At 41.9% G+C, this 24,932-nt stretch overlaps 1 protein-coding gene across 11 annotated transcripts in view; it reads left to right on the top strand.

Annotated features, from left to right (window-relative positions):
- Positions 1 to 24,932, top strand: part of STXBP5 (syntaxin binding protein 5) — a 904,657-nt gene that overhangs the window by 792,988 nt on the left and 86,737 nt on the right. For 3 of the 11 annotated variants that reach the window (XM_033939585.1, XM_033939587.1, XM_033939586.1), the window contains exons 20-21: positions 14,279 to 14,338; positions 14,426 to 14,473. The exons of 5 other annotated variants lie outside the window; for them this stretch is intronic. In XM_033939585.1, the coding sequence (XP_033795476.1) occupies positions 14,279 to 14,338; positions 14,426 to 14,473 (108 nt within the window). The remainder of the gene's footprint in view (positions 1 to 14,278; positions 14,339 to 14,425; positions 14,474 to 24,932) is intronic. 3 more of the 11 variants (XM_033939588.1, XM_033939593.1, XM_033939589.1) reach the window with 1 other exon arrangement.

Here is a 24,932-nt window from a genome sequence, read left to right as displayed (position 1 = left end):
TTGAAGGGTTTCTCAGGACAACGATGAAGCAAATGGGAGATTATTCTCAGTCAGTTTCTTCTAAATTAGAAAATGTGGATGTTAACTTAGGTTGTTTGGATAAACGACTAAATGTGGTGGAAAATCAATGTAATAATTTGCAAGCTGTCTCTGTATCAGCTGTTAAAGATTCAACAGTAACACACTCTAAAATTGAATCTATGGAGAACATGAATAGAGTGAAAAATCTACGCTTGGTCAATTTTCCAGTAACTCATTTATTGTCACCTGAGATTTTATTAAAGAAGTTCTTTAAAGAAGTACTGGGAATGACCAATGCAGAGAATTTTCCAATAAATAATTATTATTATATTCCTTCAAAAAAACTTGAATCTGCCCAGGGAGAGGACCATCTGACCACACCAGAGGTAAATTTGACTGAATTTCTAGAAGATACACAAGATGTGATTCAGACTCGGTCCACCCTGGTAATAACATGCGTGAGCGAGATGGATAAAATGCTGATAATGAGACTTTATTTCAAAAATAGGTTAATTAAATTTTGTGGGGATTTGGTCAGGATTTTTCCGGATGTATCCAGAACCACACAGTTGAGAAGGAAATAATTTTTGAAATTGAAGGATAGAGTGTTGGCACTGGATGCATCCTTTTACCTGAAATTTCCCTGTAAATGTATGATTAAACTACAAGATATCGAATATTCTTTTTGGGATCCAATACAACTACAACAATTCTTAATTGCAAGAGAAAAGAAATAGAGATGAGTTTTGTTTCACCTTACTGAGAAATATGAGGAGATTGAATATAAATAGTATTCCAGTTTAAGGAATGACTCAGGGTTCATTAAATATGAACCAAGAATCATTATCCTTTATATTTCTTGAATTTTATTTTATTAGAAATAACAAGGTATACTCCCCATTAATGTGGGCTTGAAAGGAGCTTAGTATGTATGATTTGATTATGTACCGTATTTTCACGCATATAACGCGCGCGTTATACGCGTTTTTACCTACCGCGCATACCCCTCGCGCGTTATATGCGTGAGCGCGGTATACAAAAGTTTTAAAACATAGTTCCCACCCCGCCCGACGCCCGATTCACCCCCCCAGCAGGACCACTCGCACCCCCACCCCGAACGACCACTCGCACGCGCTCCCACCCGCACCCGCATCCACGATCGGAGCAAGAGGGAGCCCAAGCCCTCTTGCCCGGCCGACTCCCCGACGTCCGATACATCCCCCCCCCGGCAGGACCACTCGCACCCCCACCCTGAACGACCGCTCGCACGCGCTCCCACCCGCACCCGCATCCACGATCGGAGCAAGAGGGAGCCCAAGCCCTCTTGCCCGGCCGACTCCCCGACGTCCGATACATCCCCCCCCCCCGGCAGGACCACTCGCACCCCCACCCCGAACGACCGCTCGCACGCGCTCCCACCCGCACCCGCATCCACGATCGGAGCAAGAGGGAGCCCAAGCCCTCTTGCCCGGCCGACTCCCCGACGTCCGATACATCCCCCCCCCCGGCAGGACCACTCGCACCCCCACCCCGAAGGACCGCCGACTTCCCGACAATATCGGGCCAGAAGGGAGCCCAAACCCTCCTGGCCACGGCGACCCCCTAACCCCACCCCGCACTACATTACGGGCAGGAGGGATCCCAGGCCCTCCTGCCCTCGATGCAAACCCCCCTCCCCCCCAACGACCGTCCCCCCCCAAGAACCTCCGACCGCCCCCCCAGCTGACCCGCGATCCCCCTGGCGACCCCCACGACCCCCCCACCCCCCTTCCCCGTACCTTTGGTAGTTGGCCGGACAGACGGGAGCCAAACCCGCCTGTCCGGCAGGCAGCCAACGAAGGAATGAGGCCGGATTGGCCCATCCATCCTAAAGCTCCGCCTACTGGTGGGGCCTAAGGCGCGTGGGCCAATCAGAATAGGCCCTGGAGCCTTAGGTCCCACCTGGGGGCGCGGCCTGAGGCACATGGGCCCAACCCGACCATGTGCCTCAGGCCGCGCCCCCAGGTGGGACCTAAGGCTCCAGGGCCTATTCTGATTGGCCCACGCGCCTTAGGCCCCACCAGTAGGCGGAGCTTTAGGATGGATGGGCCAATCCGGCCTCATTCCTTCGTTGGCTGCCTGCCGGACAGGCGGGTTTGGCTCCCGTCTGTCCGGCCAACTACCAAAGGTACGGGGAAGGGGGGTGGGGGGGTCGTGGGGGTCGCCAGGGGGGTCGCGGGTCGGCTGGGGGGGCGGTCAGAGGTTCTTGGGGGGGGCGGTCGTTGGGGGGGAGGGGGGTTTGCGTCGAGGGCAGGAGGGCCTGGGATCCCTCCTGCCCGTAATGTAGTGCGGGGTGGGGTTAGGGGGTCGCCGTGGCCAGGAGGGTTTGGGCTCCCTTCTGGCCCAACTACCAAAGGTACGGGGAAGGGGGGTGGGGGGGTCGCCAGGGTGGTCGCGGGTCGGCTGGGGGGGCGGTCGTTGGAGGGAGGGGGGTTTGCGTCGAGGGCAGGAGGGCCTGGGATCCCTCCTGCCCGTAATGTAGTGCGGGGTGGGGTTAGGGGGTCGCCGTGGCCAGGAGGGTTTGGGCTCCCTCCTGGCCCGATATTGTTGGGGAATCGGCGGTCCTTCGGGGGGAGGGATGTATCGGACGTCGGGGGGGGGGGCATCAGGCTTTCAGGATGGGGACAGACCTTCAAGGGGGGACAGTGCACGGAAGTCAGGGGGGGTGAACGGAGAGTCGGGACAGCGCACGGAAAGTCAGGGCGGGCGAAAGGAGCGTCGGGCAGCATGCGCGGTATACCCGTGAGCGCGGTATACCAAAGTTTTTGTACATATCAGCGTGATTTCTGCGCGCTATACCCGTGTGCGCGTTTTATACGGGTGCGCGTTATTTGCGTGAAAATACGGTATTGTTTTATGTGATTTCCTTTTTTCTTTTGAATTTTTGGATATTGTAAAGTATTCAAAATTATAAATTAAAAAAAAAAAAAAATAGTGAGGCCCAGGTCTGGCTATCTAAGCAAGTTGACCCCCAGAGCAGACTGCAAGATGCTAAAAGAAGTCTCCAAAAACCCTAAAATGTCATCATGGGACCTACTGTTGATGTGAAAGTGCATGCCTCTACAATCAGATGTGCATGCCTCTACAATCAGAAAGAAACTGCACAAATTTAACTTGCATGGGAGGTGTGCAAGGAGGAAACCTTTGCTCTCTAAGAGAAACATCAAGGCCACACTGAAGTTTGCCAGAGGGAACATAGACAAACACCAGGACTTCTGGAATAGTGTTCTATGGACATGAATCTAAAATTGAATTATTTGGGTACCAGAAAAGAAGACATGTTTGGTGTACGCTAAATACAGCATTCCAGGAAAAGAACCTCATACCAACTGTGAAGCATGGAGGTGGAAATGTCATGGTTTGTTGATGCTTTGTTGCAGCAGGACCTAGCCAGCTCACCATCATAGAATCCACCATGAATTCTATCGTGTATCAGAGAGTGCTTGAGGAACATGTGAGACCATCTGTAAGAAAAATAAAGTCGAAGTGGAACTGGATCCTGCAACACAACAATGACCCAAAACATACCAGTAAATTCGTCAAGGGCTGGCTGAAAACTAAGAAATGGAGAGTCCTGGAGTGGCCGTGTCAAAGCCCTGATCTTAATCCTATTGATTTTTTTAAATGACCTTGAAGAGGAAACGACATGCAATATAATCAAGTTTGCAGATGATACAAAATTATGTCGGGGGGTTGGCTCTCCAAGGGACTGCGAGGATCTTCAGAAGGATCTGAACCAGCTGGAAAAATGGGTGATAAAGTGGCAAATGAATTTCAATATAGACAAATGCAAGGTGATGCATCTGGGAAAGAAAAACAAAGAACATAAATATAGAATATTGGGTGTGACATTAGCCAAATGCAAACAAGAAAGGGACTTGGGGGTCCTGATAGACAGAACCCTAAAACCATTGGCTCAATGCGCGGCGGCAGCAAAGCAAACAGGATGTTGGGCATGATTAAAAAGGGGATCACGAGTAGGTCGGAGGACATCATAATGCCACTTTACAGAGCAATAGTCAGACCACACTTAGAATACTGTGTCCAGCACTGGTCTCCATACCTCAAGAAGGATATGACTCTGCTGGAGAGGGTGCAGAGGCGAGCCACGAAACTAGTCAAAGGTATGGAGAATTTGAGCTACCAAGAACGCCTCAGAAAACTGGGACTGTTCACCCTCGAAAAGAGAAGATTGAGAGGGGATTTGATAGAGACTTTTAAAATATTAAAAGGATTTGACATAATAGACCAGGAAGAAGCATTACTGACATTTTCAGATGTGACACGGACAAGAGGTCATAGCCTGAAACTGTGTGGCAGGAGGTTCAGGACAAATGTCAGGAAGTTCTGTTTCACACAGCGAGTGGTTAGCACTTGGAATGCTCTTCCAGAGGAGCTTGTGGCAGAGACTAGTGTTCAGGGTTTCAAACGCAAGTTGGATGCACACCTTCTTGCAAATCATATCGGGGGATATGGGAAATCCGGGTCTCCAACAGAGAGCACCTAACTGGGCCTCCGCGTGTGCGGATCGCCGGACTAGATGGACCTAGGTCTGATCCGGTGAAGGCATTTCTTATGTTCTTATGAGTGCTGTACATTATTGGTTCTGGATTCATACAAATGATTCAAACCTTATATAGTTTCCCTTCTGCCAGATTATATATTAATAATACTTTTTGGAACGCTTCTAGAGTCTCTTCTAGAGTCTAGAGAGGGGAGTTAGACAAGGGTGTCTGTTATCTCCTTTGCTTTTTGACATTATACTGGAACCCTTGTTATTGGCTATTCAACAAATAAAGAAGATTCAGGGTATTCCTTATACAGGTCGGGAATATAAAGTCTCTGCATATGCAGATGATATTTTGCTTTATTTGAAGAATCCTGAAAATACCATTCTACATTTACTGGATTTGATAGATAAATTTGGGAAATTTTCAGGTTATAAGATAAATTGGAGTAAATCAGAGGTTCTTCCGCATAATGTACATTGTTTAAAAGGTTTATTTGATTCATTCACCTTTCTTTAGAAGGAAGAGGGTATAAAATATCTAGGTATTTGGATTCATAAAACACTAGAAGAGACGATGAAAGTAAATGAAAAATCTTTATTGCTGAAGGTCACAGAAATGTGCGAACAATGGAACCCATTACATCTTTCTTGGTGGGGGAGAGTCCAAATGGTTAAAATGATGATTTTGCCTATTGTTTGTTACCAAATGAGTATGTTACCAGTTTATTTTCTGGGGTCATTTTATAAGAAATTAAATAGTATTCTGACTAAATTTATTTGGCTGGGTAAAACTGCACGTATTGCTTTAGTATCTTTACAAAAATCAATTGCGGCAGGTTGGATAAATTTTCCCAGTTTTTATAGGTATCATCAAGCCTATATAATGCGTCAGGGTATGTACTGGATCCTTCCGGAGCTCATGGAAAATCTTCCAGACTGGTTATGGTTGGAATGGCAAATCATGTCTCCTCTGAGATTGTCATGTTATAAGTATCAAATTACCTAGCTTATATAAGGACAATAGAATCTTAGTAGATACCTGTCAGACACTAAAATGTGTGAATAATTTAACACCTATTCCAATTCATAAATCAACATGTCAGTCCCTTTGGCTGAATTCCAATATTCAAATTGGCAGGTTTAAGGTCATCTGGAAACACTGGATGAAGGCAGGTATACGCACTTTGGATGATGTTATATCAGATGGTAAGCTGTTTGACTTTTCACAATTGCAACACAAATTTGGTCTTAATAAATCACAAAATTATAGATGGTTGCAGTTGAAGCAGGCCATTCAGGAGGGGTTCCCTGAATGGAAAAATCTTAGTAATCAGTATAGTTTGCCAATCTTATGTTTTCAGGTGGACTTCCTGGGACACCAGGCCACTCAGTGGTATAAATTAATATCTGGATTTTTGAATAAGAAACCAAAGACTGCGTGACATTTGGAGCATTGAAATAAAGCATCAAATTACTACATCTCAATGGCCTCGAATTTGGGCTTGGAGGATGAGATGTACAGCATCGGCATCCATGAGACAGACATGGTTTTTCTTGTTACATAGAGCATTTTGGACCCAAGTTTGTTTACAAAAATTAGATAGCTTTAAGTCTAATAGATGCTGGCGCTGTCATCTCGAAGCGGGGACATTAGATCATTTACTGTTCTATTGTCCATTGATACTTAGCTTTTGGAAATCCATTTGGGGTCAAGTACATAATTTACTGGAAAATCCGGTGGAGGTATCCTATGATACTGTGTTATTTGGTACATCAATGAGAGCTAAGAGCCAAATATCTTCTAATAATAATAAACTTTTACTCGTTAACAGGGGTTGCCATACAGCATATTACGAAAAACTGGAAAAATTGGTACCGGCTGAGTTATAATTTTTGGTGAAATACTTTATGCCACATTTTTAAAATGGAGCGGGTAATAGCCATACAGCAGGGGCATTTTAAGAAATTTAGGGATGTTTGGGAGCCATTAACAAAATATTGTAAAGAATGAATATTACTTTTTCCCTTTGAACAAACACGTCTGGAGGGGAGGGGGTACTTTTTGTTTTCTTATGATTAATGATAGTTGTTGGGTATGGGGGAGAGGGATATTTGATCTGAATTAGTTTTTGTTAATATATTAGTGATGTTAAAGTGTAAATGATTTTATCTTGTATTGCACTTATTGAAAGCTTTAAAAATGAATAAAGAATTAAAAAAAAAAAAAAAAGAAACGTGCTGTACATGCAAGAAACCCCTCAAACATCTCACAACTGAAAGAATTTTGCATTTAGGAGTGAGCCAAACTTTCCTCAGACTGATGTCAGAGATTGGTAGATGACTACAAGAAGTGTCTCACTGTAGTTATTTCAGCCAAAGGGGATAACACTAGCTATTAGGGTGTAGAGTGTCCTAATTTATTCCTCAGTTAGAATACATATTTTTGTGGATATCTTTTGTTTCATGAGTAAATCAAGGAAAGTTTTGCTGTTTACCTGAAATTACATCACTTTCTTTTCCAGAGATAAATAAAAAATAATTTGACATCGATATATAAACATTTCTTAAGAAAGAACTGAATATTTCATGGGGTGTCTTAATTTTTTCACATGACTGTACCTTCGTAGGCATCTACCGGCACCTACTTTTTAAAATGAGTTTTTAATTGGTTTTAACAGTGCAGTCAATTACTGAGCTGATTAAAACCAATTAAAGCAATTAAGTTAGGTGGCAATATGACACCTACTGCCACCGAATTTATGGCATCATTTATAGCTTATGGCCCTTAAAGTGTAGAGAATAGACATCAAGTAGCTAAATCTATAGCTAGACAATTGAGATAATAAGAATAAAAATCATAAAACAGTATTCTGGTTCAGATCCTTGAAGGAGAGTTGTGCAGAATGAGGCTTTGAAATTTGTGGCTCCATTTCAAAAAACATGGTAGTGATGGAAATAACTGTCTACTCTCTTATAAAGATATCCTCCTGTATAAATATATGTTGTAACCTGAATTTTGGGGACCACCGTCTTTTATTTGGAGAGAGAAAACAGAGCAGGAGGCAGGGCAGGATTAATTCGTCGAGGGCCCCTAGGCACACAAGTACACTGGGCCCCCTGCCCCACCCCACCATGTGCCCAGGCGGAAATAGGAAGCTATATCAGAGGGAAGCTTTGGGCAAGCAGCACTGCTTGCAAAATTACAGTTCCCGTTGCCTTTCTTGCTTGTCTTACTTTCCGTCAATGGTGGGGCCGCGTTGCTGATCGGGGGGGCCTGCGTTGCCGATCGGAGGGGCCCGTGTTGCCAATCGATGCTGGAGGGGCCCATCGCCGTTTGGAAAAAACAGTGTTGATGCTCTCCTTCATCGGACTCCCCTGACCATTTCAGGCCCTAGGCATGTGCCTACTTGGCTTAGTGGTTAATCCTGCCCTGGCAGAAAGACAAGCCAGCTATTGCAGGAAGAGAGAAGGCAACTTCCATTATTGAATCAAATTAAATTGCACTGGAATATTTTTCATATACATTTCTCCCTGGCCTCCAGGTGAGGCACTATTATGTGTCACTGAAAAGGTATGTAGAGGATGGCTCAGGGGTGATAAGAGGTCTATAACAGTGTTTCTCAATTTATTCCTGGAGTACCCCCTTGCCAGTCAGGTTTTCAGGATATCTAAACTAAACCTTGTTTATATACTGCATCTTCTCCATAATTATAGAGCTCAGCACGGTTTACAAGAGCTTAATATAGGAAGAAATAACACGTTGGGTTTGGAGGTTGAGTATAGGGGGGGGAGGAGAGCATTATATTTTTGTGAAAAGCCTAGTTTTCAGGTGCTTACGGAATAGTTGGAAGGAGCCCTGATTCCGTAGTGGGGCAGTAAGATTATTCCAAAGCCCTGTGATTCTGAAGAAGAGAGATTTTCCCACATAGAGGATACGTTTTAGCGAGGGGAAGGATAGTTTAAGTTTTTGGGTGGGCCTGGTGGTGTCAGGACTTGAGGAGTTCCAAGATAGTGGGATTAGGGGAGGGAGGATGCCGTGTAGGATCTTAAAAGCTAGGCAGGTGCATTTAAAATGAACCATGGAAATTATTGGGAGCCAGTGGAGTTTGGACAGAAGTGGGGAAACATGATCAAATTTGTGTTTTGCGAAGATTAGCATAAACTTGATTTGCATACACTGCTTCCATTATATGCAAATATCTTTCATGCATATGGATATCTTGGAAACCTGACTGGCAAGGGGGTACTCCAGGACTGAGTTGAGAAACACTGGTCTATAAAATGCTGAGTGGAATGGAAAGGGTAAATGTGAAACGCTTGTTTACTCTTTCCCAAAAAATACTAGGACATAGAGGCATGTGATGAAGCTACTAAGTAGTCAATTTAAAATAAACCAGAGAAAATATTTCTTCACGGAACGTGTAATTAAACTCTGGAATTCGTTGCCAGAGAATGTGGTGAAATGAGTTAGCTTGGAGGGGTTTTAAAAAGGTTTGGATAATTTTCTAAAAGAGAAGTCCATAGGCCGTTATTGAAATGGCTTGGAGAAATCCACTGCTTATTCCTAGGATATGCAGCATAAAATATGTTTTACTACTTGGGATCTAGCTAAGTACTTGGGTTGGCCACTGTTGGAAACAGGCTAATGGGCTTGATGGACCTGTGATCTGTTCCAGTATGGCAGTTCTTATGTTCTTAACATGCTTGGACAAGCCACTGGCATCTTTCCTGAGAAATATAATACAATAACTAACCCCCTGTTCTACAAAGTCACGCGGTAACAGCCCCGAAGCCCTTTAAATCTCTATGGGCTTCAGGGCTTCAGGGCCGTTACCGTGCGCCTTTGAAGAGGGGGATAAATGTTAAAAATGGGAGAAATCTAAAAGCATAGGAAACAAATATGTAGTACTATTTATCAGTTTGTAACCAGTTCCACACTGCAAATAACTTGCTGAAGAACATTATGGAGTCTATATAACGGATGAAAAAGAAGCCTGGATGAAACTGTGAGAAGGCTGATAGAGAAGGCTAAAGGGGAATTTGAAAAGAAGCTTGTGTCTACTAAGCATTATTATTTTAATGCTAAAAAAAATTTGTGGAGTAGGCAATATGAGGATTTTGCTATTGAAATTAATTTTGGCTGTAGATATGTTATGGACTAGTGGGGACTTAAAGCAAAAGGAAGCATTCAGACCCCTTGGTCACATCATTATTTGGTCTTCTTTACATTTGGTTTGCATGCCCTCAGACAACATACTATTCATCAGATGCCATTGAAAGCTGGAAGGAGTAAGATTGTTTATGGGTATTGTATCTGAGGCTGTATTGGAGGACCAGATATCGAAGGGATCTGAATCAGTACTGTAGAGTCATCGGTTAATGACTTGTGTAGGAGTTTTTCTAAAGCCTTAGACTCTTTCTTTAATGTGATTATTCTACCAACATCCTTAACTTTATGAATGATTTTCAGTTAGTCTGAAAGACTAGAAAAGGAAATTAAGTCATTTAGAAAGATGTTGGAGAAAATACAAGTTCTAATGCCAAGAAAATATTGACAAAAGAAGCAAATGCTTATTTGGAAGCTGTCCACTTGGATAAAAAGCACATTTTATTTCACCCAAATTGAAAGCCTGCAAACAAACTAAAAGAAATGTTCAGGATGTTTTGAATGCCTTGAAATTCAATGTAAATACAAGTACTTTGGGCTTTAACTGGCTTCTTTTTCAGTAGTAGCTGAAGATGACTTAACATTCTGGTACAATAGGTGTTGTCCCTAATACCAGAGGGCTTACAATCTAAGGGCCTCTTTTATCAAGCTACAGTAGCGAGTGTCATGCGACAAATGCACCAAAGCCCATTCAATCCGTGTAGGCTTTGATACATTTACCATTCCAGCCCATGCTTTTTGTCTTGATATAAGAGGCCCTAAGTTTCTTATGTGAAGCAGTGGAGTGTTCGTTGACTTGTCCAAGATCACAGGGAACATCAGGAAGATTTGAATCCTGGCTTCCTTGGTTTCCAACCCACTGCAATAGACATTAGGCCACTCTTGAAATCCCATTAAGTTGCTTCTTTAAAATTAAATCAAAAGCTTTAGATATCTTTAAAGGTGATGAAATAGTTAACTGGAACTATAGCCCAACATAATGGTTTAGTTTTCCATCTGTAAAGTAGCATGAGTTCAAATCAGTGTGCAATGCAAGTAAATGAATCTTATTAGATCTGCTCTTCCTAGTCTGCATTTTCCTGTCCTTTTCCTAGGACACAGTCATCTCACCTACCATTTGGGTTGTTGTTTCCTTGAGCATTGCCATTCTCAAATATCCCATAGTTTCATCCATACATCATTCTAATTCCAAAACACAAGTTCATTAAAGCAGATACAGGACAAGAGTGAAAGCTGCACTGAGTGAGTGAGAGGAAACGTCCATAAAATATTACAGTTTATCGTTTTATTTGAGATGTGATATGTGACCATCACTGGTAAAAGGTGGCTAAAGTAGCAGATCCAAAATGTTGAGAATGGCTGATTTTTCATGTCTGGAAAAGTTACATTTGTAATGTTTTCTTATTTTTTCACATAAAAGGGTAGAGTTTGGACTGTTGAATTACAAATCGTTTGCTCTGATGAAATTCATTAAAACCTCATTTTCTATTTCTGGTGACTTTAGTCACCTTTTCCCAGAGATAGTAACGTGGAGGGGCATAATTGAAAAAAAGTCTAAGTCCCTTTTTGGCCTAAGGCACTAGGCATCCAAATTAGGCAGCAGGGAAATGACCATTCTAGAAAAAAAATATCCAAAATGTGGGTTTTCTTCGAGAATGGCCTACCTTCAGGTATTTAATTGCCGAGACCGCCACTACATCTACCTTTAAGCCCTATTCCCCCAAAAAAATTTCCCCAAGTCCCAAATACCCACAACAAGACCTTTTAGGCATGGGAGTGACCAGTCCTTTGCCTAAAACCACGATTAGAGAATCGTGGAACTCTTCCCCCCCGCAATGATCAAGGCAGGAGGGATGCCCAGTCCCTCCTGCCCACACCCACTGTGACACCCACACACACTGCAACGATCGCAACAGGAGAGATGCCCACTCTCTCCTACCGGACTGAAACCCCCAAAGTTCGCTGGCAGGAAAGATGCCCAATCTCTCCTGTCGACACCCCCACCCCCTCCCGAAAGTTCGCTGGCACCCCCTCAACGTAGCCCACCTGGATCCCCAAACCCCCCCTATAGGAGGGACCTAGGGGATCTGGCCAATCAGAATCTTAATCCAAAAAACATATAACTGACCATGTAAATAAGACAAGCCTTTGAAGGGTGATCAAGAAATATTGTATAAAATTACTCAGAGATGTGAATCTCTGAAAGGAAGGCTACAAAACCTCCCTTGGGTAAAGAGTTTACCTTCCAGCGCGTGGTCTGAATTGCAAGAAGTTATCTTTTTGACTCCCCAGCTATGATGCGTTTGTTTGCAAGTCACGCAGTTATGCTATTCCAGCATTAGTATCAACTCGGATTCAATCTGAACCAGCTTACATCGGGTCACCTGAAGCAGGGAACAAAACGGGGCCACATTGGGACCCCCTCACTCCTGTTTAACAGCTAAGTGGATTTTTTCATCAAGTATGCAGTGATATTAACAACAAGAACAAACCAGTTATTTTGAACTTTTGAAACAGTTTGAACTCTTTAGCCTTTCCAGGTCGTGATCAAAAAACAATGACTGGAAGGTAAACTCTTTACCCAAGGGAGGTTTTGTAGCCTTCCTTTCAGAGTTTCACATCTCAGAGTAATTTTATACAATATTTCTTAATCACTCTTCAAAGGCTTGTCTTATTTACATGGTCAGTTATATGTTTTTTGGATTTTGACTCTTTCTGACCTAGTGTGTGTCGAACAATATCCCTGAACTTAATTCAGTAATTCAATCAGAATCTTAGGCAACTCCCAGTGCATCCCAGAATGTAAGCTCTTAGGCCAATCAGGGCCTTAGGCCCCTCCCCAGTGCATCCCGCCATTGTCTGGGGACGCACAAACACTAACACTAGCTGATGAGCAAAAAAATGGTCAAGCAGGTCCCAAATGTGGAATCATTAATATAGAAGATGTAGGTATTTAATAATAAACCTTCATTAAAGGGACACTGTGGAGAGGAACTCAAAAAAGCAGTAACAATTACCCTGACTGAGCGATCCTCCATGTGTGCTGCTGACAGCTGCTTCAGCATCCTCGCACAGATGAGGTTTGCTTCTGAAGAGGCTCACCGTCGCTGTAATAGAAGTGAATGGGAGAACCAGGCTTCCGCTGTCAGCGGCGCACATGGAGGATCGCTCAGTCCAGGGAAAGTATTATTGCTTTTTTGGGGGTTCCTCTCCACAGTGTCCCTTTAATGAAGGTTTATTATTAAATACCTACATCTTCTATATTAATGATTCCATATTTGGGACTTGCTTGACCATTTTTTTGTTCATCAGCTACTGTTAGTGTTTGTGCGCCCCCAGACAATTTTTTTTTTCTTCCAATGTGGCCCAGGGAATCCAAAAGGTTGGACACCCCTAGTCTAGACTCTGATTTGCATGAGCACCTGAGGTCTTTTCCTTCCTTTAAGAGAGAAAATGTGCAGTGGATTGTATAGGTTATACCTTTGTGTTACCATGTAACAGATTTTAAAGCAATTCATGGATTTTATAATAGCAGTAGTACATCTTACCTTCAATCATCTTTTCCGTGTGACCTTTGTGCAATGTGGATACACTTTGCAAGGAAAATTTCCTGCTGTTTACCTGCATAGAAAGCCCTACTAAATAGTGCCCCTCTCTTTTCTACAGGTAAAAGTGCCTATAGTTTACACAGTTACATTAGCATCTTCAAAGTAGGTAACAGTGAATGGCTGAACTATCCTTAATTCTCCATGGCTGGTTGCATTTTCAAAGGGGAACCCTACATAGAATTTTCCTCTTAAAAATGAACTTTGTGTCCTTTGGGTACAATGTATCCATGCAATTGCATACCCCTTGGCCTGTTAGAAATTTGCCCCCATAGGATATGCTTACAAGAGTTGACTTATCGTCAATCAGTATCGTTATTGATTGCTGTCCATGCTCTATGGGTATGTTGAAGGCCTATTTCAGGATATGTGCCTTAAAAAAAAATCTGTTCTACCAGTATAGTTTTTCTGGGCTATAGGTGCAAAATAAAACATTTCTCAGCCAGTAAAAGCAAAGGTTCAGGTTAGCATTTCACAGTCTCATACTACAGTATAATTTCATTACCTTGTAATCATACTACTATGTTTGTGGTGTTGTGTGGTACATTGAGATGCCCTCTTGTAGAACTGTTATTTAATTGTCTTATGTGTGGTCATTTACACTAATTCTAACACCAAAATTGGACTTAAATTTCTATATCAAAGAAACACACACTACTTTCTTCAGGAGACGTGGGAATGATCCTGCCAATACAACCTCAATAATGTGGAGAAATTTCTATCCCATGACATAGGGCCCCTTATTCAAAACCATAGTAAATGTGATGCATCTCATAGGAATTGAATTGGCTGCATTGCATTTGCCGCGCAGGAATCGTTAATGCAGCTTTATAAAGGGGGCCCATAGAATGGAACATTTGTTTGGTTTATTGCCAGTCAATTATTCTCAGTGAATGAACCCTTTGAAAATACACGTTTTATTCTCTACTCATATAGGTCATGCTTCTCCAAACATGACTGATGATGACCAAAAAATGAATAAATTTATAGAAAAGGGTACAGTATTTTTAAACTTTTTAATAGATAATATTTGATATACTTTTGTTAAATGTTGACATTTTTATATTGAAATGTTATTTTCAGTGATGTCAAGAAGCAGAAACTTTTCCAAGGCGATAGTCATTGACATAGGTATGAAAGAGTGAATTCAGTTTTTTCCCCTAATCCAGTGCCTTGCTCTATACAACACTAACTCAGCAGCAGCAAAAATGAGAACTCGCATACTTATTTATTTTTCTTCTCTTATGCTTGCTGATAATCCCTTGGGCTGCTTCTGTTCTGAGGTTTATGGGCACAGTGATTAACAAAAATCAAGGCAAATGGGACTATATTTCTCTAATTTACATAATGCACTCTATTAATAATGATTTAAATTATATTTTACATGAAGTCAGCAGGGTTCAAGCTATACAAAATAATCAACTAGATATTTTTTGCACGTGCTCTTATCACTTTTGGTTAGATTTCCTATTCCTCTTGTTCAAACCAGAAATTCTGTTCCTGCATGCATAAAGCCTCAATGTTAAGGAATATATGAATCTCTATTCTAGTCAAAATTTGTCATACACTTTTAAGAAATGAAAGTTTAAAATTGTTTGCTGAAAACAATTTTAAAAATTGTAGATTGAACCCTGTTATGGACTTAGCAGAAAATATGGTGGAAAGCCAATAGATCACTTGGGCTGTAGGGGAATTAATGATATGTTTGATTTTTTTTCCCCCCACAAGGAAAGGTAATTAGCCTTATAGATTATAGATTTTAAAACAAATCTTTGTTTAAACATGTATAATGCACTAAGCTAAGTTCTACATGATTTATTAAACAGTAACTCTTTTGGTTGATAGCTTTTGGGCTTTGGGGGAAGGTGTGGCTCACTCGTAGAGCTGCTGCCTCTGCACCCAGAGTTTGTGAGATCAAATCCCAGTGCTGACACAAGAAAGGCAGTGTACAAGCCCCCATTCCCCTCTCCTTTCCCTTCTAGATGGTTTATGTAGGGTTGCCATATTTCCTTTATGAAAAAAGAGGACACCTGGTCCTCCCCCATTCCGCCCCCAGTCCTGTCTCATTCCACCTGTCCCCCCCACCCCACCTCCACACAAACCTTTCCAAGCTGGGGACCGCATCTGCACATGTGCAGATGTTGTGATGATGTCACATGCGTGCTCACATGCATATGACATCATTGCATCGACGCATGTGCAGATGTCCTCCAGATGCAGCCCTGAGGTCAGGGACTTCCAAAATCCGGACAGTCGGGTTTTAGAAATCCTTCCAGGCACGGGTTTTCCTGGATGTCTGGTAACCCTAGGTTTATGAAAAATTAAATAAATGTAAAGTTTTTTTTCCACATTTTGATGTAGTATGAAACCTCAAACCCACTCTGTTTTGTAGTACGTGAGCTTTTTAGTAGATCTTACCATTTCTGAAGAGTTTAAATGCTGTCCTTATGCTGTGTGTACATTTTTAAGAATGTGTTACCTCAAGCACAATAGTTTGAGCCCTTGCAATTGTTTCAAAAATTTGGTGACAACCTTTGGAAAATCACTAGCACGTTCCTATGTACATTCTGAATAGGATCCACATATAATTAATAAAGGTATCTCATTTCCATTTTTTTTAAAAGTATCTTATCAAAAGGAGGAGGAATTCAGAATGTTTTGTTGATTTCCTTTAAATAATCAGGATCACATCATACTGGCAGTCCTAAAGGCTAACACTAAGGGCTCCTTTTCCTAAACTGCGATAGCAGTTTTAGCGCGCGCTTAGAATTGCCGCGCATGCTAGACACTAGTTCTAGCCACATAGCGCGGGTTTAGCGCGCGCTAAAAACACTATTGCAGCTTAGTAAAAGGAGTCCTAAGTAACCACCTAAATAAATAAAGTGGTAAGCGATTGGCGTTACCACAGGTTAATGGGCAGATTTAACATGCAGTAACTGTTGGACATATTCCCAGCATTTTGCCATTCAGTTAATGCATGATAAAACAAAACAAAAAAAAGCAACAACTTTTCTCTGCATTAAGTGATTGGCACTTAATTTGCTTCTTATTATTTGCCACCTACAGTAAACATGTAGTAACTACTTCTGTGTTAATTATAAAGTATATTCCCTACCCAGTTCACACACACCCTCTTCCACCTTAGGTGGTTAATATGGAAATTTTCACACAAGCTAACCTAAAGCACAGCATTAATTGTTAGCAGAAGCCTATGCTGTTAAAACATAGTAGTTCCTCTATTAAGCCACTAACAAGAGTTTCGAAAATGGAGACCAAAATGCCGATCACATACTTAATATATTTAATAAACACCTGTCCCTAAATGAACTACAAACAGAAACAAAAATCTTTCCCAGGATTTACTTGAAAAATTAATTTTAAAATGCAAAGAGAATAGAAACCCCCGGCCTAGACCACATAAAAATTGGTTTTGTTTGCTTTGTTATATCTGAAAAGTGCTGAGGGTCTGATCCTTAGTCTTGTAGATTGAACTATTTTTTTTTATTTTGTTAAATCAGAAGCAAAACAGGCCACACAGAACATTTTGCCCTAGTGTGAGGCAAATTGCAATCATAACAGCAACTGTGGAAGCAAGCCAGCCTTAGCGTGATGTCTCATTTGGTCCTTTTTGGCCTCAGCGCTGCAGATGCCATTCTTTTCTCCCTTCTTGGCGTATTTACTTCAAAGTTTAAATGTGACGTTTTATATATACGCAGATGACATTACCATTTTGTTCCCCTGAAGGCTGTTTCGAATGAATTGATTACTCAAATCTCTAACATTTTGGAAAAGGTAGAAAATTGTGGATACTACAGTTCAGACTAAAGCTTAATTCTGAAAAAACTTAAGTTTTTTTGGTTAGCCCTAATGATAAAATTCAGGAAACAACTATTCAATTGTAGGGTCAAAGTTTTGAGACAGTGCCAAATTTGAAAATTTTGGGAATAATTCTGAATCGTAGTTTAACTTTTAAGAAGCATACAGATTCATTAATTTAAAAAAAGCTTTGCAATTTTGTGGACATTGAGGACCATTAAGAAGTATTTTGATCTAGAGTCCTTTCGGTTGCTGGTCCAGTCTAATGTACTGTCAACTCTAGATTATTATAATATTGTTTATTTGGGGCTACCAAAAAAGATTCTATTAAGGCTTCGATTAGTTCAGAATGCAGCAGTTTGTTTAATCTTTGGACTTAAGAAGTATGATCATGTTAGTCCTTTTTATGCTAGACTGCATTAGCTGCCTTTTGAGGCCAGAGTATTTTTTAGGTGTATCTGTTATAAGGCTCGTTTTGGTTTATTACCTTCCTATTTGGTATCTTACCTGAAACTGTTTAATTCATTAAAATGTACCAGAAATTCAGGTATGTTCCTCTTCCCTGGAAGGCCTGTCATTAAGACTCTTTTGGACAGGACATTGGAATATCAGGCAGGGAAGTTGAACTCCTGGATGAGTCCGCTGATTGTTCAAGCCTATTCTTATCTTACATTTAGGAAATTATTGAAAACTCACCTATTTGATAAACAAGAATGTTGATATTTAAGAAGGTATTTTTTATTAGGCTCTGTATTTTAAATGCACTTTTTATCTGATGCTGTATTTAATGGATGTGGTAGTTATAATAGTTGTGTTTTCTGAAATTGTATTTTTTAACTGAAATGTTTCAGTTCTTCTGTTGTAAACCACCTAGAACTGCTGGCGGTATACAAGAAAATAAATTTTTATTATTATTATTCTGCAAGCAGCATCCAGAGGCTCCGGGAAAAACAAGAGAGCTAGGGGCGTTACAGGCAAGCTCCTCTGCCCTCCTAGGTATTTTCTACCAAGAGCCTCAGTGGAGGAGTAGAACATTCCAGTGGCAACTGGCCTGCTCCTGTACTTTGCTCTCCAAGTTCTAGTCATTTCTTGCTGACAATAGCTGGATAGCATTCCTGTTGTCATCCCTTGTGACAGTAAGGAGAATCTGTGGAGATGACATCGCAAGGGTCATCATTTTCAAGGGTTTATTGGTTTTAATGGAAAAATCAGATTCTCATAGCTGAAGTGTTTTATCTGGGTTTATTTTATTATTATAACTAGAAATGAGAACCCCCCACATATAATATGATAATATAAAACAATAAATGCAACAGTAGACATATACATGCTGGCTTATTGTAAGTATTTGAAATGATGTTCCATCACTGGCACTCATTGCTGTTTTTCCATCAGAAGTTGATTATACTGAGAACCAACACCATTGACATACCTGTACAATGGGTGGATTTAGGCAACAGGCTTGTGTGTAGCATCTTCTGTTCTCCCACAAACTGATGTCTTCAGGCACAAAGAAATAAGGCATGAGGTTTAATAGGCATAAGTACAAAAAAAATGATTGGAACTGGCAGCGGCATGAACTTACTGGGACTTCCCTTCTTTCCATAGGTATCATAGCTTCTTGCATATACTGTTTGGTCTGTTAACCTTTCATACCTGTGCTTTGTCTCAAGACATGCTAATACATTTTTTGCTGCTTGCACTAGCCAGTGTTTCCTAAGTCCTCCATCCTATGTAACACCCAGAGTGGCACTTCAATATATTTGCACCACTGTTGGTACAGTCCAAGAAAACTACCCTGAAGCTCACTGCCAACAATGAGATAAATGTCAGATTTTAAGATGGTAAATAGTACTACTATTTCTATAGAGCTAAATAAGTGTACACAGCGACAATCCCTATTGGGTAGAGTTTATAATCTATTCAAGAGAGATAAAAGAGATTAGGAGTTTCATTTATTATGAGGCAGGACAAGAGCTTATGGGGGGACCATTCACCTAACTAATTTATTGGTTCAGGACCAGGGCCAGGATCGACTAATGCCGGGAGGCAGTGGGCAATTATTCTATACAGTACATGCTGTCTTCTTCAGTCAAAAGTCAGACTGCTCGAAGTATGAAGTTCTGAACCAGTTTGTTTACTCTAAAGTTTTTATTCTTCTTAGTGAATAACTGGGATAATAATAGCAGAGGCAGTCAGTTTGGCAGAGGTAGTAAGTAAACAGTATTTACAAAGTGTCTTTATCTCCCTTGTATCTTTCTCTTCTTGTGAGAATGTGGGAATGTCCTCTCTTTATTTGTACTAGCATGTAGTATAAACAAGTATCAAAGTGATAGTCACTGAGGGAGATATTCTATAAAGAGTTCTGAAACTTAGGTGCTGGTAGGTGCCCTAGTTAATTGAGAAACACTATTTAAAATGATGAAAATGGTAAAATCAAAGTGCCTACCACCAAGTTTCCAAGTTTCCAAGTTTATTGGTTTTTAATATCCCGACCATCAAACAATTGTCTGGCCGGTTAACAATAAATTTATTAAAAAAAGAATTAAATGTAGTAGTATGTGCAAAAAGATGTCTAAAGTTAAACATAAATGACAAAGACTTGACGTACTGGAGTGTGAGGGCAGTAAGTGTGGAAAGGGAAAAAGTTACATTGAATAGGTGAGACGGAGAGGGTGGGGGGGAGGATTGAACAAAAGGGAGGGGATCATTAAAATAATGGAAGCTTGCTGGCCGATAGAAGAGAGAGAAGATGCTTTTAGGTTTGATTAAAAGCATCTCGAAATAAGAAAGTCTTTAGATTGATCTTGAATTTGACTAGTTGTTGTTCGTCGCGGAGGTGTTGTGGAAGTGAGTTCCATAAAGTAGGGGCTGTTATAGCGAAGTTTGTTTTACGAGAATAATAAAAATCTTTAAGGGATGGAATATAGAGAAGTTTTTGGTCAGATGATCTTAATATGCGAGTGGAACTTTGAGGTATAAGGAGTTTATCGAGGAATGTAGGTTGATGTAAAAGTTTGATTTTGAAAGTGAGTAGAATAATTTTATAAGTGATACGATAAGAAATTGGAAGCCAGTGGGCTTCCTTTAAGAGAGGAGTGACATGATCGTATTTGTTTTTTTTATAGATAAGTTTTATTGCGGTATTTTGTATCAGTTGAAGGCGTCGTAGTTCTTTTTGTGGGAGGCCATTAAGGAGCGAGTTGCAGTAGTCTAAGTGAGAAATTACTAAAGAGTGGGTCAATATAGTAATAGAATCAGTATTTAGAATGGAAATTAATGATCTAATGATGCGAAGTTTATAGAAGCAGACCTTTGCTACGGAACTAATATGTTCATGAAAGGAGAGATCTCTATCAATAATGACGCCAAGTAGTTTAATTTTAGTTTCCATATGTAGTGGGATGGATTTGATAGAGATAGTTCCTGGTAATGATTCAGATTTTTTAGTAGGGAGTAGGAGTCCACAAGATTTGTCAATGTTAAGTGAAAGTTTATTTGTGTATAGCCATTCGTTTATGTTATCCACCTAAATAAAAGGCCAAAATTGCACCTACATAGGTGCTTTATGGTGCTTAGCGCTACCATTGGCATGGCTAATGCCGGACGTGGTGTTAGGCACGATTCACAACAAAGATAAGTGTTGGAAATGTAGGCCTGAAAAACCCTAGCCTACATTTCCAGTGCCTATCTTTCACAGAGGTGCAGTTCTCTGTAGGATGCCATCGTGCGATTGACACGTAATTGGCGGCCGCTTTTTAGACAGGCGCTGATATCGGCACCCTAGCAATCCAGGCCTTATAGTCTATTTTGCTAGCTGTACTGAGACTCCAGAAATTCTGAGACTCCAAAGCAGCTCTTAGATGAATTAGTCCTCATAGAAAGTGTGTTGGCCCCTGGGAACATATTCCTGTTTCACGTTTCTTCAGCCTGAGGTACTGTTCCAGCAACTTGAGTAGATGAAGAATAGCCATACTAAGACCAATGGTCCATCTAGCCCAGCATCCTGTTTTGGCGGTGGCCAATCCAGGTCACAAATACCTGGCAGAAACTCATATAGTAGCAATATTCCTGGTGGTCCTGGTTGCCTTACTGGAAATGCATAACTTAAACCAAACATCTCCTTTTTGTCCTTAGTCTAAGAGCTGCAGCAGATCCTCACTGTGCCAGCCACAGTGTACAGCTTAAGCAGCTACTATAACTTTAAATGCTCCTAGACTTCTCATTCTAGACTGTCCTAACTAGGATAGTCAGGTGTCTCTATATCCTGTACTTTCTTAAGCTTAGATTGTGCGCATTTTTAGGATGGGTGTCCCTCTCCTCAAAACAGGTCATTCAGCTGGGAAGGCAAAGAGCCAAAGATAGGGATTTGAAGTGAACACAGGGTATTATACCCAGGGGAAGTTCCCTGCAGAGCAAGTCTCCTCCCCTCATTACAATCCTGGACACTTCTCTGGAGCAACTAGTGATGTCATAGTTGGGTAAAAGTATATTATTTCTGGTAGAGTCTCTAAATGTCATTGCTAGCACCCCATACCAGGTCCCTAGGATCTCTACAATAAGAATGATCAAAAGAACACATACTGAAGAGGTAAATAAGGGGTTAAGAGTAACTGGTAAAGGTTAAAGCTTTACTAGTAGTTTTGAGCATGTTATTTGGCAACAAATTTCACGTGCCTGCATCAGAGGTCCTTTTATGCAAACAGAAAGAGGCTTAGACTTAGATGTTTTGTAGTCTAATCATGAAGTTACAACTGTCTTATTTTGGTTACACCATCAGAAGAGAGAGATCACTGAAGAAAGACATCATGTTTGGGAATATCGAAGGAACCATGCCAAGAGGGCAACCTGCAATCAGATGGCTGGACACATTGAAAACAACTATAGGGATGACGCTGGAGGGCCTTTCTGGACTAGCACAAAACCAATTTCTTTTTAGATCCACAATTCATCAAGCCGCTAGGACTCGAGCATAAGTCAATGGCACCTAACAAGTCTAATCATATAATGAAAGAAGCTTTCTATTAATAACTGGAAGAGCAATTGGATAATTGTGAGAGAAACACTCTTGGTTTCGTGATATAATTTTAATAACAGTTGATGCATACGATCAGTGTTTACAGTGACGGCAGCACAAATAGTTGTTAATGAAAAGCTGCTTCTGTTATATGATTACACTATATAGCGTTTGTCTAAGCCGCCTTCTGTTTCCAAATAAGGACCCCTAATGTAAGCATGTGCCAAAACACAGCCAGCCATGTAAAATTTGCAACTACTGTGCGGTAAAATTTGTGTTAAGCTTTTAAAAAAAGCTAACAAATACACTAAAAATAGCAGTTTAACTTCTACTATCCACTAGTTTAAGGATTTTAGGCCTTTACCTAACCAGTAACTGTTAAAGTAGAATCCAACCTTGAATACTTATAGTTGGGATTTTTTCATGTTCACATTACTTTCTACTAGTATATCAACATTAAATTTCATCTTATATTTACTATAGATCACCGGTTCCCCAGCCCTGACTATGTTAAAAATAAAAATAAAAATTGATATATCGCCATTTCTTGTTAAAGGTGACAACAGTGTACAAATATCAATAATAATAAAAAGCTAGAGCGCGCATGCGCTCTCGAAAATTCGTGAGGTGTGGCGCCATGAGGTGTGCTTCTGTGGCAACATACTAACCTCACGGCGCATGCAGGGGCTGAAGGCACGCGACTGTGCTCTCTCCCTGTCCTCGGTGCGTCACCGCCCGCCCTCACTCACGCTGCTTCTCATTCGCTGCCTGCCCGCGTCCTTGCCGTGTCACCTCACTCACCGCCGCCGCCGCTGATCCTTCTCTTCAGAGCAGCCTGCGATCGTGGATCGTGGCCGGCTTTAAAGAACCTCGCAGGCCGCTCTCCAACCTCAGTAGCACGCTCCCTCTGACGCACGGGATCGCGTCAGAGGGAACGTGCTACCGAGTTGGAGAGCGGCTTGCTAGGTTCGCTAAAGCCGGCCACCAAGATCGCAGGCTGCTTTGAAGAGGAGCAGGCCAGAAGACGCCGGGATGGAGGGGAGGGTAAGAAGAGGATCAATACCGGGAGCCAGGGGGTGAGGGAAAGGGAAAGGGGGCAGCTTTGGGGGGAGGGGTGTGCTGGGGGGAGACAGAAGGGGCCATGGAGAGGGAGAGAGAAAGGGAAAGGGGACTGCTTTGGGGGGAGGTGTGCTGGGGTCAGCTTTGCTCTGGGAGGAGACAGAAGGGGCCATGGAAAGATAGGGAGAGGGAAAGGGGGCTACTTTGGGGGGGAGGGGTGCTGGGGACAGACAGCTTTGCTCTGGGGGGAAGACAGAAGGGGCCATGGAGAGACAGGGAGAGGGAAAGGTGGCTGCTTTGGGGGGGGAGGGGTGTGCTGGGGGGGAGACAGAAGGGGCCATGAAGAGATGGGGAGAGGTGTGCTTGAGACAGACAGCTTTGCTCGGGGAGGGGGAAAACAGAAGAGGGCCATAGAGAGACAGAGAGAGAGAAAGGGGGCTGCTTTGGGGGGGGGAGGTGTATCCTGGGGGCAGACAGCTGTGCTCGGGGGGGGGGGGGGAGACAGAAGGATACAGACAGCGGCCAAGGAGAGAGAGAGAAAGAAACACAGACAGACAAACACATCTATTCTAGCACCCATTAATGTAACGGGCTTAAAGACTAGTAAAATATAAAACACATACAAACCCTCCTCCCTGTTTTACAAAGCCGAGCTAGGAGTTGCTGCTGTGGTAATCGCTCCGAGGTCCATAGGGAATTAATGGTCATCGGAGTGTTTGCCGTGAAGCCCAAAGTCAGAAAAAGAACTCTATTAAAATAGGAAAGGATACTAATAATCCATACTCATAAAAAGTAAAGAAAAAAGGGAAAGTTAACTGGATTTTATAAATGGTGCCTTAAATTAGGTCCTGGTAGGTGTGCCCTACCAGTGCCTAATTTAGGGGGTCCTTTTACTAAGGCGCACACTAAGGCCATTTTAGCGCACACTAAATATTAGCAAATGCTAACGCATCCATTATATTCTATGGATGCGTTAGCGTTTAGCGCGCAATAAAACGGCTACCGCGTCTTAGTAAAAGAGGGGGTTAAGTTGAAAACACCATTTGAAACTTACTGAAAGTGTTTTGAAAACAAAAATGTTGGCGACTACCGACACCTAAAAAAATGGCACCAGAATCGCACCTAAGGAGGTGTTTTACTATGCCTAATACCACTGTAGGCTTAGCTAACGCCAGAAGTGGCATTAGGCATTGTAAAGCGCCTCCGTAGGCGTGATTCACGTCAAAGGTAGGCGCCAGAAATGTAGGCCTTGAAAACCCTGGTGCCATCACGTGATTGGTGGCCGCTTTTAAGGCAGCCGCTGACAATGGCACTGTTTATAGAATCCGGGCCTTTGTAAAATGCCATGAAGAAAATATCATTATCAAAAACTGCATGTGGTTTATAAAGAAGAACCTTTGTGTGTCCCAGGATGGTTTTTATTTTAGGAAGTTTATGCTCAGAAAATGGTTAGTTTCTAATCTAAATAGTGACAAGAAAAAAATAACCCAATTAAATTAATAATTCAGATAACAAAAGTAGAAATCCCCCCCCCCCCCCGGTCCCCCAAACCCTACCCAAGCAGCAATAACCCCCTGAACAAACACCTCCCCCCTTTCCCATGAAGCATACAGAAGATAACCACAAAACTCTAATATACCAAAGGCCCGTGCTCTGGTGGCCCTTGGCAGCCGCAGAAAGAAGCCTCCATCCCAACAA

Source organism: Geotrypetes seraphini, chromosome 3 (genome assembly GCF_902459505.1).
Source record: "Geotrypetes seraphini chromosome 3, aGeoSer1.1, whole genome shotgun sequence".
Classification (NCBI taxonomy): Eukaryota; Metazoa; Chordata; class Amphibia; order Gymnophiona; family Dermophiidae; genus Geotrypetes; species Geotrypetes seraphini.
Note: the sequence above shows the minus strand (reverse complement) of the source record. Positions and strands in the feature narration are given on the sequence as shown.